Source organism: Phacochoerus africanus, chromosome 2 (assembly GCF_016906955.1).
Source record: "Phacochoerus africanus isolate WHEZ1 chromosome 2, ROS_Pafr_v1, whole genome shotgun sequence".
Lineage (NCBI taxonomy): Eukaryota > Metazoa > Chordata > Mammalia > Artiodactyla > Suidae > Phacochoerus > Phacochoerus africanus.
In genome coordinates, this window is record NC_062545.1 from 22,819,500 (window position 1) to 22,838,862 (window position 19,363).

Here is a 19,363-nt window from a genome sequence, read left to right on the forward strand (position 1 = left end):
TTCAGCTCCGCAGTGATTTGGTGAGATGTGTGTGACACATCACTGTACAGAGAACTTATTTTTTCTTCCCCCTCTGTCTGTATTAACAAAACAATGTTATCAAACAGTTTTACTTGGGATAGGCACAAGAACTTGGGAACGTTATTCTTCAGCCTAAATGTCAGCAGAATTCTGCAACTTTCCCCACTGCAATTAACAACTGCTCACTCCTTCCAAGCATTCAAATTAAAATCTTGGGAATCAACTTTCACTCCTCCTATGCTCATAGATCCAGTTTATCAGAAATACTGTGGTTCTACTTTAAAACATAGCCATCCTGATGTACAGCACTGGGAACTATGTCTGGTCACTTGCAATGGAGCATGATAATGCGAGAAAAAATAATGTATGTATGCATGACGATCACCTTGCTGTGCAGCAGAAAACTGACAGAACACTGTAAATCAGCTATAATGGAAAAAAAAAATTGTTATTTAAAAAAACCCCAAAACATAGCCAGAAACTTAAAATATCCTATGACCTCTGTGTCTACCCCTAATCTAAGCCACTGTAACATCTTACCTTAATTACTGCACTACTCTTTTTAACTGGTCTCCCAGCTTCCACCCTTGTCCATTTTATGGTCTCGTCTCAACACAGTTGCCAGTATGATCCTTTTAAAAGTCACATCAGGCTACTAGTCTGTTCAAAACCTGAGTGACTCTCCATCTTGCCCAGAGAAAAAGCCAAGTTTCTTACAAAAAGCCTATGTAATCCTGAACCTTCTTGCTTTCACCAGCCTTCCTTACTTACAGCCTCTGACCTCTTTTCTGTTAACCTCTCTCAACCAGGAATGCTCCCTCCTTTACTTCTTCACTCAAATGTCACCTCAGTGAGGCCTAGCCTATCCTACTGATACTTGCCTACACACCTAAGCCTTTCCTCTCTCATACTCTGGCTTCCTCCAGAGCATTTATCACTATCTACTACAGAAGTTCCTAAAGTGTGGTCCCCAGAACTTTCAAGTTTTAAGGTGATGCTGATGCCGGGGGTCTCGGGACATTTTGAGAACTATTACTTCAGGGAATTTTCCCCCAAGAATGTCATTTTTTTCTGACTGGGGTATAGCTACACCACCCAAATTCCAGGAATCATCAAAACACCTAAAGTAAACTCAGAAGGCTGGGCTTCGCCTTTGGAGATTCTGATTGAGTAGGACTGGGGTTGGGCCCAAGATGTGCATTTCTAACAGTTACTCCTTGAAAACCATTGGTTGAATAGCGTATATGATATACTTTCTATTGTCTCCTCCCCATTACAATAAAACTCTCTGAGGCAGGGATTTTTTTTTTTTTCCTGCTATTTCCTCATGCAAAGGACACCACCAGGCACTTAAGTAGTTCCTTGATGAATACATGTTGAGTAATCGAATGAAAATTACTTATCCTAGTGTTACACCAGAAAATTTCTTACTCTTGTCAGATTTTATAGGCAGAAGTACAAGTACTGTATGACTTGAGCTATGAAACATGTGAAAACATTTTCCAGGAGTTATGTTTTTTGGGGGGCTTGTTTTTGAAATGATTTAGAACAGTTTATTCTGTTTGTATATTCATTCTACCAAACTTTATACTATAGCATTACACTTATACTAAGAAAAACTAGAAAGACATAAAAGATTGTGATTTAATGACTCACTTTCTTTCATCAGACTGTTAGAACAGGGGTCAGCAAACTTAAAGGGCCAAAGAGTATATATTTTAGACTTGCAGGCCATATAATTTTGCGGTTCTGGAAAGCAAACACCAAACATTAACAAATAGATATGATTTTGCTTCAATAAAACAATTTATACAAGTGGCCAGCCCATGGACCATAGTAGTTTGCTGACCCCTATGTTAAATCATTCCAGATATTAGTGGAATGCATGAAATGGGCCAGATATTGGAGTTCCCGTCATGGTGCAATGGAAACAAATCCAAGTAGGAACTACGAAGTTGTGGGTTTGAGCCCTGGCCTCGCTCAGTGGGTTAAGGGTCCAGCGTTGCCGTGAGCTGTGGTGCAGGTGGCAGAAGTGGCTCGGATTCTGTGCTGCTGCAGCTGTGGTGTAGCTCTGATTATACCCCTGGCCTGGGAACCTCCACATACCATGGGTGCGGCCTTAAAAAGCAAAAAAATAAAAAAATAAAAAGTAAAAATGAAATGGGCCAGATAAATTTCAGGCAAATCTGCCAAATTGCTCTTTAAAAAAAAAAAAGACTTTAAAATAGTGACAATTTTAGCACACAAAACATCTGCCTCTGTAATACATTGAAATAGTTAAAAGAATGCTTATATTTATTTTTTACACAGCACAAATGAAGGTGACAGACTAAGTCCATAATTTCCCACAAAACTTATAAACTTAACAACTGAGAATTAATTTTCTTATAATCTTTTGCATCATTCAAAGACATACACTCTATGGAATCCATTCCATAGCAGCAGAGGAGAACCTTAACTCAAAGCACCAAGATTCCAGGCATTACTACAAACATTTTGTTTTCATTCTCTAATACATGCAGTCAAACTGCCTATGAAGCAAATACCAATTCACCTTAAGCATCAATGGATAGGGAAAACAGCTGGGAAACCAACATTATTCCTAAGTCTAAATTTGATTCTCCCTCTTTACCTTATTTTATTCCCTTCCACGAACAATCTGACTTTTAACGTAGCTATATTTAATACGAATATAAATTGATATTTGAACATAATCTCGTGATTCATCTAACAGTTTATGACATTCGTATCTGTTTTGTAAGTCCTGAGGAAAACAAAAACATGCTCTAATCTAGAATATTCTGGCAATCTTTATTAAAAGTTAAATTTAGTATTTTATGACAAAGTAATAAGGTCTGTTCAAATTATAGATGAAAAAATTCCTTAATTTATGTAGATTAAGATACAAAGCTAATTCCCAATACATTTACTAGAAGCATGTTTTCATTTTTTTGAAGAAGCAGGGTTCAATGGGCGTTTTTAGGATCTTGCTCACATCAACCCTATATACTCAAGAGATTACTGGATCCACTAAGTGGACAATGAAAACTGGTTGAGGCTGCTGCTGAATGCTTCAACAGGATCTGATACACAGACACAGATTTCATTGTTATAGTCATGGAACTGAAGTCTTCCTTAAAACTGTGCCCCTGAGAGGCTGAAGATAGAGTAATGGACTGTTAGTTCTTTAAGCCAAAAATGCATGGATCTGTTGCACAAAGGCTTCATTCTCTGCCTGTAGTCAGTAACTTGAGGGCCTTCTGCAGATTCTGCACAGCAGTGCTGACATCTTCATACTGCAAAGCACTGCCAGCATATTTGCAGTATTTCTGAGCCCTAGCAAAGTCCTCCGGTGTTAGTCGGATATCTCCTAAGAGAAAAATAGAGTAATTGAGATATTTATAAAGAATATAAAAAGTGTTCCCTTTAGATTAGGTAAGTGCTTATGTTCAAGATTACAGAAAGTATTTGGAATTACATAAAAGCATGAAGTGTTCTTTTCTCCCCCAATCCCCAGTTGTATTTAATTTTCTATATGCTTTAAAATTTTTAAATTACTAATATAAGCCATACATATGCCAATATATAATAACTTATATGAGCAGAATTTTCCTTTCAGAAGTAATACACTAGATGCTTTTACGTTTTGGCAAATTAAGTGCAAAAAATAAATTATGTTCTTTATGAAACAAAAAGAGTAGCTTTGTTGTTTATGTTAGAATAGCTGAGCTTCTCTTTTCATAGAATAATGCACGCAGTCTAAACCATTTAACCCTCATTTGAACCAGAATATAAATATAAATATAACTCTCAATAAAAAAATAAATAACAAACTTTATGTAAAAAAAATTACATAGGTCATCTAACTTTTTAAGTATGAAAATAGTTTGCATTTTTGTGTCACCCACATACAAAACTCTTAATATTTAGCTAAGATATATCATTAAGCTACACAAACATGTAAACAACCCTGACCAAAATTATTTGTCCAAAGTTTATTCTCAGCAAGTTTGCTAGTTACACATATCATTAATATAGATAGAGCCCAACTAATTTGGGTAAAAAAAAAACAACAAAAAACACTCTGAAAACATTTCATTTAATCTAGGATTTGAATATACCTGACTATATATTATTTCTAAAGATGACTATATTATATATTATTTTTAAAGATGAAAACAAAAAACTTAGTTTGTCTCTTATCTTTGGAAATAAATACCATTTTCTTTAGAAATTTTTATGAGGATTCTAAAAGCTGAACAGAAAGCTGGGAGAATAGAACATAACAGATAATATATTTTGATTCTGTTTCTAAATGAATAGATAATATATTTTGATTCTGTTTCTAAGCTTAGAGTTAGTTACTTTTTAAAGTAGCTTTTAATTTTGCCATATAATACAGCATAAAATACTAATCTTATTTTTACAGTGTCAGCTTTGGCACTTTTCTGCTGATGTACCACTTATTTTATTAATAAGATAAAATGAGTATAGTGGCAAGAAATCTATTCTATTTTAGTTTTTATAAACTTATCTACCAATGATAAAACTACTTTAATATATAAATATTGCATTTTTTTCCATGAAATAATTTGAGTACTTATAAAATGTCAATATTTAATAGAAAACTATAATTACAGACATGTAGTATGTATTATGGGCATGTATAACAAATTACATAACTATCATAAGATATAATTACTAAATGATAAAACCAACTTACAGATTTAGATGCAAATGTAATTTATAGATTTATATAGATGTTAGATTTATTTTCAATAATAAAAATATCTAAAAAATGAAAAACTTAAAAACCTCAAATAGTTAACATCTGCTTTTTTGTAACATTTCAGCCTTTCCTTCCTTCATTGATAAAATGTTGTCTATAAATCACTGATAATAAAATACAAGAATTAAAATTTTAAGTCAAATTAAAAAATCTAGCGTTCCTGCTTGGTGCAGTGGGTTAAGACTCTGACTTCCACTGAACTTCTCAAGTTGCTGTGGAGGCATGGGTTTGATCGCTGATGCCCTGGTGCAGTGGGTTAAAAGACCTGGCATTGCTGGAGCTGCAAAATGGGTGACAGCTGCAGCTCAGATTCAATCCCTGACCTGGGAACTCCCATTCACCATGGATACAACCATTAAAAAAATATACATATATATAACTCTTGATTAGGATTATTTTAAATTAGCATTTAAAAAACAAACAGAAAGTGGAAAAGACATAGAGGGAAAACACATTTCAGGAAGATAACAATTGTTTAATTTCAGTTTATCTGATTTATTCGACATAGTAAATATTCCTTAAGGCATCCAAATGAAAGCTGTTTTTTCTATCATTAAAATTTACTAGGAGCCATGATCAGAGCTTGAGAGAGCTAAAAGGTGTTTAAAGAATTAGAAAGGTTGTCTAATACAGTATTTCTTTTCTAAAAGCTGTGCTTATAAACTCCAGATGGCTTCAGAGAAGATGGTCTTTATTACTGTGCTGCTTCTCCCCCTGACAGGGCAGGACAAGAACAGGGCAGAGGATAACTAGAGCTACCAGTCAAGTTCTCTATTCTAATGGAAAGAGTCTGGGTCAACACTGGATCAAAGACAACATTATTTGGTGTAAAGAGAAAATCCTGCATGTTTAGCTGACATAAGGAACTACTTCCAAGGTTGATTTATCTAATCTCATGACAGAGGACAGAACACTTAATTGTAAATACGGAGACTCCTTCCTATTTAACTAGGTAGTTGCAGAAATTCATGTGAAGGACCTTGTATAATCTGATCAGGTATACTCAGTTATCTTCTCACTTGAATGGAAGGCATAGGCAGAATCATTTGGGAATCATGTGACCTGCAATAAATCTTTGAGATAAATAAAAGCACAATACTGGACAATATATCCATGACACATTACTTAATAATGGCAACAACAACATTCATGATAAGAGGTGGAATTATGTCAGGCATATGTGCTAAATATTTTTCATATATTCCATTTAATTCTCAAACTTTACAAGGTTAAGTCGTTATTCACACTCTAATACTATACGGATATACAAATAAAAAAGTAAATACTGTACTTCAAACACCTACCTTTTCAATTTCATTCTCTCCTTCAGAGTAAGCCATGAATTCATTACAAAGTATTTTAATACTAACATGTAACACCAATATGTAATGTGTGTATTAAAAGATGATAAGTATCAAGCACTAGGGAGAAAAAGCAGCAGGGAAGCATATAGGACGTATTAGAGATAGTGATGATGGTGGTAACAGTGGTTAAGAAACCACAATTTTTAGTTTTGTGCATTCTTTAGACTTTTCCCATGGATTTATACATAGGAAGATAAAGTTTTGCTTTAAATTTTATTTTTCTCTATACAGGGTCAACTTGCTTTTTAACTTATTATGCCTTGGAAAGTTACTATATACATATATATATATATACACATATATATATATATATATTTTTTTTTTGGTCTTTTTAGGGCTGTACCCGCAGAATATGGAAGTTTCCAGGGGAGGGGTTTAATTGGAGCTACAGCTGCGGGCCTACACTACAGCCACAGCAACGCCAGATCCAAGCTCCATCTGTGACCTATACCACAGCTCACAGCAATGCCTAATCTTTAACCCACTGAGTGAGGCCAGGGATCAAAATTGTTTCCTCATGGATCTTAGTCAGGTTCATTTCCACTGAGCCATGACGGGAACTCCACCACATTCTTTTTTTTTTGGTTGCGCCTGTGGCATGTGTTAAGTTCCTGGACTGTACCACAGCAGTAACCTGAGCCACAGCAGTGATGTCAAATCTTGAATCTGTTGAAACACCAGGGAACTCTAGATCATATTCTTCTTTAATATGTGCACAGTAGGGGAGTTCCCGTCATGGCTCAGTGGTTAACGAATATGACTAGGAACCATAAGGTTGTGGGTTCGATTCCTGGCCTTGCTCAGTGGGTTAAGGATCCGGCGTTGCCACGAGCTGTGGTGTAGGTTGCAGACCCGGCTCGGATCCCACCTTGCTGTGGCTCTGGCGTAGGCCAGCGGCTACAGCTCCCAGACCCCTAGCCTGGGAACCTCCATATGTGGCTCTAGAAAAGACAAAAGGACAAAAAAAAAAAAATGTGCACAGTATTCCACGGGACAGAGAGACCATAATTTCTCATTTCTCACTTAAAATTATTTTCTACTAATACAAGTGATGCCGAAATAAAATATCCTTGTAAATATATTTTGTGTCCATGTCTAAGTATTTAAGATGGACTCTCAAAAATGGAATAGCTGAGACAAAAAAATCTGCAATTCTGAAGGTGACACAATGCTACTGAAAAAAAGCTTTACCAATTTACATTCCCACCAGCAGCATACAGGATTCATTCATTATGTTTATACTCTCTGCCAGTTTTTTCATAATATATTAAGTTTTATTTATTCATTTGCAGGAACTCTTTATATTCACTCTGGACATTAATTCTTTATTTTTAAACTATTAATTTCCTCTTAGTCTATTAGTTACATTTTAACAATATAATGGGGGAGAAGGAATCTTTTGCTGTATGCAATTTATTAATTTTGATTAGTCAATGCCTGTTAAGACACAAACAAATAAGATGTAAGAATTGGAGAATAGTACCTAATATATATATATTTTCCTGATAACCAACTGTTTTAACATCACTTTTGAATATATATTCTCGCCACACTAATCCAAATGTCACCTTTTCATTATTTTAATTTCCATACTGTGTGGTCTGATTTCTGGATTCCTTATTCTGTTTCATTGTTCTGTCTATTCTAGTTCAGATATCTGCACACCAGGGTTGAGACAGAGCTTTCACAGATGGATGGGACTACAGAGGGGAATCTGGAAAGCAAGTTTAAAGAATATAGTATTTACTAAATAGGTTATTTATCTACTAGATAAATATTTTCCACTATGGTTTTGGGTAATTTGCCAACTTATTACAGGTTCTTTATCTACTCTTCTTACCTTGGCACTATGCTCCCACAAGAAACACAAATACTCTTTTTTTTTCTTTTTGTCTTTTTTAGGGCCACACCCCTGGCATATGGAGGTTCCCAGGCTTGGGGTCTAATCGGAGCTCCAGCGGCTGGCCTACACCATAGCCACAGCAGTGCCAGATCCCAGCTGTTTCTGCAATCTACACCACAGCTCATGGCAACGCTGGATCCTTAACCCACTGAGCGAGGCTAGGGATTGAACCCGCAACCTCATGGTTCCTAGTCGGATTCGTTAACCACGGAGCCACGACGGGAACACCAAACACAAATAGTCTTAAATCAGGCTTTTCAGGATTCAGAGGTCATTGGTTGCTCTTGATTTTAGGTTTTATATCTCATTTGCTTCTAATAAAACCAGGAAAAGTAGAATAAACTTAATATAACTCATACACTTAAATAAGTCATCTTTCTTGGCCCTCCACCCAACCTTTAAATTATTTCTATTTTTGTTGTTCCCTAACAAACACCTCAATTTATAAGCTTATAACCACCATTTCCTGATTGATCAGTTTTTAGATTTTACCTACTGATACTCTGCTATGAAAGGTAAGGATTTAGATACACTATTCTACCGTCCCTTGCCCTATCTCCTCCTAAATTTATTAGATCTTTAACTTTTTAGCTGCTTACTTCTGTCTTCTAGTTCTCATTTGATTAACTTTAGGAAAGAATCACAACTTTTCACTTCTGACCACTCCTCCTAACAGCTTTCTTTTATTCCACCTTTCAACTTTCAGAAATATCTGTCTACCTTCACTTGTCAGTGCTGATTTATAGTCTGTCCTGAATAAAAGTATTTTGTTTGTGATAAGCCTGTGCCATTTCAAGGAGAATGTTCTTTGTGTCCAAGTCAAACAAAATCTCTTTTCTTATATTTCATAATTCTATTATTGTTCAAAATCATGGCATATTTTCATTTATTTACTTGAAATTTCTTGTACAATTTAAAGTGTTTGCTTGGATCTTTTCGTTCTTCTTGGGAGAGGAATTCTATGACTTCTTATCCATTTCTTTCATATTCTATAGCTTCTGACTCTCTTTATTGCATGGAATCCACTTGATTTTTCTTAAAAGAGGGGAGTTCTGATTTTTCTCCTCTAATTTCAGACCAATTGCTTTTCAAGCCTATGGAAAAGCTATCAATGGAATTTTTCCTCTTTAAGTGACCAAAGATTAATTTCATCATTTCTTATATTATATTTCTTTTCCTGGTAATCATTCCATTCTTTCCCTTTTTTTAAAAAAATTTACTATAGCTGACTTACAGTGTTGTGTTAGTTTCAGGTGTACAGCAAAGTGAATCAGTTATATACGTCCATTTGTCATTCTTTTCTTTTTTTTCTTTTTTTGTCTTTTTGCTATTTCTTGGGCCGCTCCCGCGGCATATGGAGGTTCCCAGGCTAGGGGTCGAATCGGAGCTATAGCCACCGGCCTACGCCAGAACCACAGCAACGCGGGATCCGAGCCGCGTCTGCAACCTACACCACAGCTCACGGCAACGCCGGATCGTTAACCCACTGAGCAAGGGCAGGGACCGAACCTGCAACCTCATGGTTCCTAGTTGGATTCGTTAACCACTGCGCCACGACGGGAACTCCCCTATCATTCTTTTCTTGATGGAGTGTATCTTCTGGTTACTTCCTTACAAATGGTATGTGGTAGGCAAAACATCAGATCGTTAATATTTATTTTGCTGTCACATGCAAGGGTTCGGTTGGGTAAAGAATTTCCAGGGTGCTGGCTCTAGATGGTAAACGGAGCATACATCATTGATTATTCTTCCTTCTGAAACCACATTAAAAGATAAGGTAAAACAAAAGGAAATAAATCCTAAAATTGAAAAGAAAAAGTGGAGAGGATGAAAAAGTATAAAAACTGAAAGAGCAGAATGACAAGATATTTAAATAAATTTCTAGAAAAGTAGAGGTATGCTGTTAGATAAAACAGAATGGAAGAAATCCCAACTCCAAACATGTTCAGAGGCAGCTATGGAGCCTATCCAGAGAAACTTCAGAGGGTCTAGTCATATGAGGGGCAGGAGTGAGGGTCTTTACTGAGTAGGTCTGAAAATGTATCTGTACTAATCTCATATCCCTCCCTACTGTATCAACCTCTGAACACCTGCAAAACCTCAGCCCTAATGGCTTCCCCCCTCTCCTATGAAACTCTAGGTAAAAAAGACAGAATATCTCTCTAAAATTGTTGAATTAACTTCCTGGACAGAGACAGGACTGACGAGGTACATGTGGTACATCCCCTGCGATCCTTCTTCAAGAAAAGATCTCCTCATCCATGTTGAGATGCAGGAGGAAGCTGAATGGCCAGTTCTCACAGGAGAGAACAGAAAAATCAAGTGAGAAAATAGACTTGCAGACACAGCATCAGGGGAAATTCAATAACAGCTCCTGAAAATAATCAAGGTCTTTACTCTAAATACAAAAGGATTAATATCAGAAATATGAAGAGAACTCTGAATAAGAAAGACCAAAGTAATCAAAAACAATAGCCAATGGGGAGAGGGAGGGAGTCAGAAAAAGCTGAAAAGATTAAAATCAACAAACCAGAAGTTCCCGTTGTGGCGCAGTGGTTAACGAATCCGACTGGGAACCATGAGGTTTCGGGTTTGATCCCTGGCCTTGCTCAGTGGGTTAAGGATCCGGCATTGCAGTGAGCTGTGGTGTAGGTTGCAGACGCAGCTCAGATCCCGCATTGCTATGGCTCTCGGGTAGGACGGTGGCTATAGCTCCGATTGGATCCCTAGCTTGGGAACCTCCATATGCCCGTGGAAGTGGCCCTAGAAAAGGCAAAAAGACCAAATAATAATAATAATAATAATAATAATAATAATAATAATAATAATAATAAAATAAAATAAAACAAACCAATCCCCTAACTTACAAACCAACCAATCAAAATAATTATCCTCAGAGATTTTCATCTTTCACTGTGGTCAGTTTCTCTCAGATAATCTAATAACTCATGAAGATAAAGAAGATCTTAATCACATTACAAGATAATCTTGTACTAAAGTAATTGAGTAGATGCTTTCCTGACAGCTTTGGCTACATGTTTGTGCCACAAGATATAGCAGTATTTGAAAAAAGGAATTGTTAAAAAAAAAAAAAAAGGGAATGTCTTTGGATTCAGGTATTTTTTATAGTAAGAAACAATCTTGGTTTACTGGAGAATCTTATAAATAAAGGCATTCAAAGAAATGTGTTTCAAATTACCTAGATATTCAAATACATGGCACTTCTAAGATAAAATTACTAAGCAATGCCCCCAAACAGGAAATATACTAAATCTCATAAAACAATCAGTTGACTTACCCTGGGAAACTGTACTGAAAAGTGCGGGATCAATGGCAGGAATTGATCCTGGTGGAGTAGGCTGGATAGTGTTACTTGTTACACCTGCAAATCAAAAAACCACAAATGGGTATAAAAGCGGTACAACTCTTGGAGTTCCCGTCGTGGCACCGTGGTTAACGAATCCGACTAGGAACCATGAGGTTGCAGGTTCAATCCCTGGCCTTGCTCAGTGGGTTAAGGATCCGGTGTTGCTGGGAGCTGTGGTGTAGGTTGCAGATGAGGCTCGGATCCTGAGTTGCTGTGGCTCTGGCGTAGGCCAGCGGCTACAGCCCCAACTGGACCCCTAGCTTGGGAACCTCCATATGCCGTGGGAGCGGCCCAAGAAAATGGCGAAAAGACCAAAAAAAAAAAAAAAGTGGTACAACTCAATTATATATGAGGAAAGCACTCAAAGGATCAGAGGAATTTCATCACTTAATTACTTTCTTGAAACCTCAATGAACTGTAATTTGACATACTTATTGGATGTTCAAGGCTGGTACAGTAAATATGCAGATAAATATATTTTGAGTGTTTACACACGTGTTGGCCACACATTTCTTATAATGTATTTTGCACTTCCTTTCATATCTAACGCTTCAAGCTGCTTCTCAACTAAAGCTTACTCAATACCTACAGATGTAACAAACTCCTTTCCTACATTTTAATTTTTTAAAATAAGTAATTAAATAATTTTGGGGACTAGGTGAGAGAGTTATGATTTGGTTTAACTTTTGGGCTGAGTCCTATTTCATCACTATAAATGAAATTATTAATTATATATTCCAAATACCCAGTCTATATTTTTAAGATGATACTTTTACATATTCAATAAGCAATTAAGTTTTAATTCCCTTTAGAACTTGTCATGACTGTCATATTTAGTGAATAACTAGCACTCTTGATTAATGCTAAATACTATGCCAGAGTTGAAGATTATTAATAACCTAAAAAATTAACTCAAACTGTTGAAACTTCCAAAGAGACTTAAGATGGTTTTATCATTAAGAAAGCAAATAAAGAGCTGATTACTCTAAATCAATGGACTCAAAAAGAAAATAGGATTCATTTGCCCCAGGTTAAAATGTTAAATCTGAATAGGCAAACTGCAGTAAGGGTAAAGTGGGAAAAACAATGGGATAAGAAGGTAAGAGAAGAAAGGGAGAGAACAAACTGGGAAGTTTTGGGGGCACAAATATACAGCTAATTAGAGTTCTAGTGCTATTGTTTCACAGAGGTTGACAAAAGTTCCAAAATACATTCTGCAGGTATGAACACTTGCCTTTGAAGGATCTTCTTATTCCCTAACCAAGGGAAAAAATGGTTTAAATCTATATTATTTTATCTCATTTAATTTTGTTTTGGGGAAACTAGTTTCATTTTACAGTGTTGGTGCTGTTAAATCATAAAAATCTTTTAAACTCAAAATTAAAGTAACACAAATTTTAATAGTACAAAGGGATACAGATGAATAGTCAAGTACACATTTTAAACAGTACAAAAAGAAAGGTGAAAAGCCTCCCTTTCATTCTTCTTCCAGGTCACTTTAAGGCTGTTGCTAGTTTCTAGGGCATCCTCCTATATGCATACACAAATGTGTGTGTCCTGTGTGTGTGTGTGTGTGTGTGTGTGTGTGTGTGTATGTGCATGTGCTCCTGTGTGTGTATAAATAAATAAATGTACTGGGCTAAGAAATTGGTGTTGATGCTTAAATCAAAATCCTCCAAACCCCTTTTATTATGGAAAAGGCATACTTTAGTATGTGTATATGTTTTGCCAATGGTAATATATTTGCATACTGTACTATTCTGTGCATTTTTCACTTAATATGCCATATCAATAATTCCCCATTAATACATATAAATTTGCCTTCTTCTTTTTAATGGCCATATAGTACTCCATTCCATGCATGAACCACAACTTACAATGCTATCCATTACTGATGGATTGCTTCCAAACTTTTGCTACTGCATATATTACTGCTTCCAAACTTCTGCTATTGTAGATATTACTACAGTGACTATTCTTTTCTTTTTTTTTAATTTTTAAAGATTTTATTTTTTCCATTATGGTTGGTTTACAGTGTTTTGTCTGTTTCTGCTGTACAGAAGTGACCTAGTCATACACATATACATATATTCTTTTTCTCACATTATCCTCCATCATTTTCCATCACAAATGACTAGATAGAGTTCCCTGTGCTGTATAGCAGGATCTCATTGCTTATCCATTCCAAATGCAATAGTTTGCATCTGCTGACTCCAGACTCCCAGGCCATGACACTCCCTCTCCCTTGACAACCATAAGTCTGTTCTCCAAGTCCATGAGTTTCTTTTCTGTAAAAAGGTTCATTTGTGCCATATGTCAGATTCCAGATATAAGTGATATTATATGGTATTTGTCTTTCTGATTGACTTCACCTAGTATGAGAGTCTCTTGTTCCATTCATGTTGCCACAAATGGCATTACTTTGTTTTTTTTATGGCTGAGTAGTATTCCATTGCATATATGTACCACATCTTCTTAATCCATTCATCTGTTGATGGACATTTAGGTTGTTTCCATGTCTTGGCTATTGTGAATAGGGCTGCAATTAACATACGGGTACATGTATCTTTTTCAATGGAAGTTTTCTTCATATATATGCCCAAGAGTGGGATTTCTGGGTCATACAGTACTTCTGTATTTAGTTTTCTGAGGTACCTCCACACTGTTTTCCATAGCAGTGGTACCAATTTACATTCCCACCAACAGTACAGGAGGGTTCCCTTTTCTTCACACCCTCTCCAGAATTTGTTATTTTTTGACTTATTAACGATGGCTATTCTTTTTTTTTTTTTCCCGCTGTACAGCATGGGGATCAAGTTCCTCTTAGGTGTATACATTTTTTCCCCCCACCCATTGTTCTGTTGTAATATGAGTATCTAGACATAGTTCTCAATGCTACTCAGCAGGATCTCTTTGTAAATCTATTCCAAGTTGTATCCGATAACCCCAAGCTCCCAATCCCTCCCACTCCCTCCCTCTCCCGTCGGGCAGCCACAAGTCTATTCTCCAAGTCCATGATTTTCTTTTCTGTGGAGATGTTCATTTGTGCTGTATATTAGATTCCAGTTATAAGTGATATCATCTTTGTCTTTCTGACTCATTTCACTCGGTATTAAGAATTTCTAGTCCCATCCATGTTGCTGCAAATGGCATTACGTCATTCTTTTTTATGGCTGAGTAGTATTCCACTGTGTATATATACCACATCTTCCTAATTCAATCATCTGCTGATGGACATTTGGGTTGTTTTCATGTACAGTGACTATTCTTAAACACTGTATACATAGTATGTGTGAGTATATTTATAGGAAAAATTTATAGCAGTATAACTGCAAAGTCAGGAGACATACAAATTTTAAATTGATTAATTCAGTGACTATCTTCTGCTTGATGTTGATAAATACTAACAAAATATATTAAACTATAAACATGACATAATTCTCCCCACCATAAAACTTGCTGAATTTTCGAAGGCACATAATTATATAATGCTTTTTTTAAAAAAACAGAATGTAAGATTTGAGAGGGGTCTTCAGAAACTAAATAGTCACGTCCAGTGATTTAAAGCAGATGAGCATTAAAACATAGTTAGTTGACTACATGTATTTTTCACACAGATCATCAAAAAAAAGGGTAAGTTTACAACTCTTACAAAATAATCTAGCTATCAATGCCATTCTTTACTAAGTAATTTCTGTTTCTGTTTAAATTAAAATCCTCCAAATAAACTCCTTTCTCTATGGAGAAAGCATACTTTTTTTTTTGGTTGGCATCTTGCATTAATTTTTAAATGCTTATGTGTACACCTCCAGGTGATTAAGCAGGAAACAAGACTTAAAAAGAACAAAGTGGAATGTACACAGAGAAAATTTAGTTATATAGTAAAATTTTGTTTGAGTGATATTAAAAAAAAAACAAAACAGGCAGTCTTCATTTTACTAAGCTCCAGTCAAAGTCATTCAACTACAATTGAGAGCACAGCCTGCTCCACATTTCCCATGCAGCAGTCAGAAGATGCCACTTCTTGTATGTCTCCATGCACAGGGGCCAAGCATACAGGCTCAATACAAGTGCATAAATACCTGTTAAATCAGTAAAAATGGTTTTTGGCTTATGTTACTTACTTTTTGAGATCTCCATATCTAGTTCTTTTTCCTTCTTTATTGATTTGGAAGGGTTTCATTTGTCAATGCACAAATGGGTTGTAGCCCCCTTATACTACATGGGGATCAAGTTGCTCTTACATGTATACATTTTTTTTGTATGTCAGAGTGATGTCATCATAGAAACATTCCCAGGGGAAAGCAGAACTCTGCTGGAAATTCCTGTCTATCATTTAATGAAAAAGAAACGTTTACAAGTATCTTGTGGTTAATTTTTTAGTAGATGGTTACATAGCCTATTAGATGAAATTAACATATACTCAAGAATTAAAAACTATATATAGTTAATTTACAAAGTTGTGTTAGTTTCAAGAGTACAAAGTGATTCAGTTACACATACGTATCTATTCTTTTTCAGATTCTTTTCCTTTATAGGTTATTACAAGATACTGAGGATAGTCCTTTGCGCTATACAGTACAATTTCTAATTAAATACTAAACTGTTCTATGGACTACACAGTGTGGGGATGCTGGAGAAGAGGAAATGTGTGTTGGTTAAAAAATTCCAGAAGATTATGCAAAAAGTATAATTAAACAGAACCCTGAAGGATAGTAGCATTTGAAGAGGCATAGAAGAGAGGGAGAAAGATATGCTAACTACAAGGAACACTAAGCAAAAATAAGGTTGGGTTGAGTAAACCTCAGTATAATCAATGAAAATAGCACTGATAGAAATAGGCCAGAATATAAACAACTCTGGAAGCTGTACAGAAAAGCTCAAATGCAGTACTGCTGCCACTTAACAAGTCTGAATAATAAAAGAGCCAGGTTTCTGATCTACATATGAGGTGAGCTGCATTAAAAGGCTAGCACTAATTCCAAAATAATTCTATTACTTAATCTATTTAGATTTATTACTGAGATATTCTTCCTCCATTTTTATAGACTGTAAAAAGTATGTTTTAAGAGAAGGAAAAATAACATTCGCTATATCGCCTATATCTGATATTACACAGTGGTTAAAGTACATGAGGCAAACACCTGTCTGTTCAAACAATTGCTAGTCTTGCCCCTTTGTACCCCCTTTGCTTTTCTGTGGAAGAACTAAAAACTGTATATTAGTACATACTATTCTTTTCAGCTATCTCAAGGATTTCCCTTTGATAAAAGTGCATCCTGGACCTTTACATGAGAGAAAGTAAATCATTCTTAAAGTGAGTAAGAGGGGAAACATCTGCTATATTTATAAACTAAAAATGTTATTTTATTTTCTATTAGGCAACTATGGACTGATTTTTTTTTTATCACTTTTAAATATAATACAAAAATTTTTGTTAGCAAAGAGGAGAGTCACATATCTTAAGCAAATCTTAAAGGGCAAAGTATTGTGAGGAATGTAAATTTTGATTTGACAGGACTTTAGTTCCTTGGAAGAGGGGAAATAAAAGGGAGGAACTAAAATCATGAACTCTGAAAGACTTGGGTTCAAATTCAAGTACTGTCACTTACTAGGTATGTTTGTATGTTTATTTTCTCAGGATAGTGGCTGAATCTCTTTAGTTTGTAAATTAGGGATAATATCTAACATAGTTTTGTAAGAATAAGTTTATAAAATAGCTATGATTATTATTTAAATGTTAAGTCTACAGCAATGTAACCCTGATGCCCTAAAACAGTTCCAAAGTTTTTAGTTTTGTGTCCCACTCTGAAGAACATAAGAGAGTTAGGGGAGGAAAAAAAAAGGCTTATGCCAGATTTAAATTGATCAAAATGCCGAGAAACTTCCTAATAGAAATAAGAAGACTTCTCCTGATATCTATCTTTATGTCTAGACACTCTAAGTAGGAGTCTGTCAGTTTGAACATATAAAGCTACTAATATTTCATCACTTTTGTTGATGGTCTAACCTACTACAACCCTCTTACTAGAAATTTATTTTCCCTCTCATATATACATACAGCATGTCTTTATATAAAATATACATGTATATGCCTATACCACAACTCTGCCTTAAGAAAATCTTGTCTGAGCAATCTTTTTGTAAGGTTGATATCCTATCCCTAATGGTGACTTTCTGATTCACAAAATGATTTCATAAGTGTTCATTAGTTATCTTTGGCACAGAAACAGGAAGAAAGGTAAAAAAGAGAAAAGGAAGCTAATTTGCTGGACGTAGACTTTGTGTTAGACCACAGTAGTCAATTTTTATATTTCTTCCCCTTTAATAATTAAAACAACCATGAGAGGATTTCCCATCATGGCTCAGTGGCTAATGACTCCAACTAATATCCACGAGGACATGGGTTCGATCACTGGCCTTGCTCAGTGGGTTAAGGATCTGGTGTTGCTGTGAGCTGTGGTGTAGGTCGCAGATGCAGCTTGGACCCTGCGTTGCTGTGGTGTAGGCCAGCAGCTACAGTTTCGATTTTACCCCTAGCCTGGGAACTTCCATATGCCATGGATGTGGCCCTAAAAAGACAAAAGATAAATAATAAAGAAATAAATAAGTAAAACAACCATAAGAGGTACGAATAATCTCATTTTAAAAGAGGAAAAACCTAGGCTGAGAAAAGTTGCACAACTGTGTTTGTGGTTTAGCAAAGGTAGAAACTAATAACTAAGCCAAGCGTATTTTGGTCTCACTTTGCCCTCCTGTAAGGATGCTTGTGTTGGCTCTTGGATCAGTTTTTAAACTTGCTAGTATAATTTGAGCAATATTTATCTAAGGCAAATACATCTAAATATGTAGTTTGTTTTGCTTATATCATTCTACAGTGGAAATACTGAATAGTCCTAAAAGATAATAAAATATTTAAAACAGTGTTCAATGAAACTTTACTTACAAAACTAATGCAAATTGGCCTATTTAATGACATCACACGGAATATAAGACAATGAAAAGTCAGGTGGGGTAAAATGTACAGAATGGTGACATAAGAGATCCGTGTTAAAATTATCATGTTCATCAATATGCTTGAAGACAAAACACATTTGCAGTATTTTTAGATAATATGAAGTTGAAAGCTTTAAAATAGGAGGAGAAAGATGAATTGTAATTTTTGCTACAATGGTCAAAATAGAAAACTTTAAAATGTTGTTCAACTCATGCAAAATAATCTAAATGATTTGGGTAAATTGAGGCTGAAAATCTGAAAGTCAACTAAATAATGGTGAATAATAGAAATGGTAGAAATCAGGGCTCAGAGGCACATTCAATCAATTACATATTTTATAATATTAGTTTGCTATCATAGATGATCCTTATGCTGAGATAAAAGTAAAATTTTAAAAACAATTTCTAGAAAAAAATTGAAATTAGATAAATTAGATTTAAGAACTAAATTACAGTTTTTAAATGCCCTCTATTTGGAAGTAAGGGTGATATGGTGTCAAGAATACAAGCAAATGGTAGATTATATGTCTGTAACTTTAAAAAATTTACTGATACTGACTTTTTACTGGAAACTAGTTTTGCCAGGTCTTTTTTCTATGAAAACACAGACATATAATATTGTTTTATTCAAAGATAGTAGATCTCACTTCTCTGGCTTATTTTTAGACACATTTGTAATATTAAAAAACATAGCCTGAACCCCCTCCTTTCAACCTGTCTGTGAATCCACTGCTATTGAGACTCTATGTCTCCAAGATGGCTTCTTCATCAATAATACTTAGTTGAGGGGAGAGGGAGGATCCTAAAGTAATAATGAACACACACACACACACACAAATTTTTTTTTTTAAATGACTCTTGTGATCACAGTGGGGGCCTGAATGACACATCCTATAACAAGCCCCACTCACCTGAGTGCTATT

General features: G+C 35.4%; 1 protein-coding gene across 1 annotated transcript in view; it reads right to left on the reverse strand.

Moving 5' to 3' along the window:
• Window positions 1-2,285: 2,285 nt before the first annotated feature.
• VTA1 (vesicle trafficking 1) overlaps window positions 2,286-19,363 on the reverse strand; it is a 58,868-nt gene continuing 41,790 nt past the window's right edge. The window contains exons 7-8 of the mRNA XM_047770075.1: window positions 11,376-11,459; window positions 2,286-3,391 (exon numbers count right to left, since the gene is read on the reverse strand). Of these exons, the coding sequence (XP_047626031.1) occupies window positions 3,246-3,391; window positions 11,376-11,459 (230 nt within the window). The 3' untranslated portion in view covers window positions 2,286-3,245. The remainder of the gene's footprint in view (window positions 3,392-11,375; window positions 11,460-19,363) is intronic.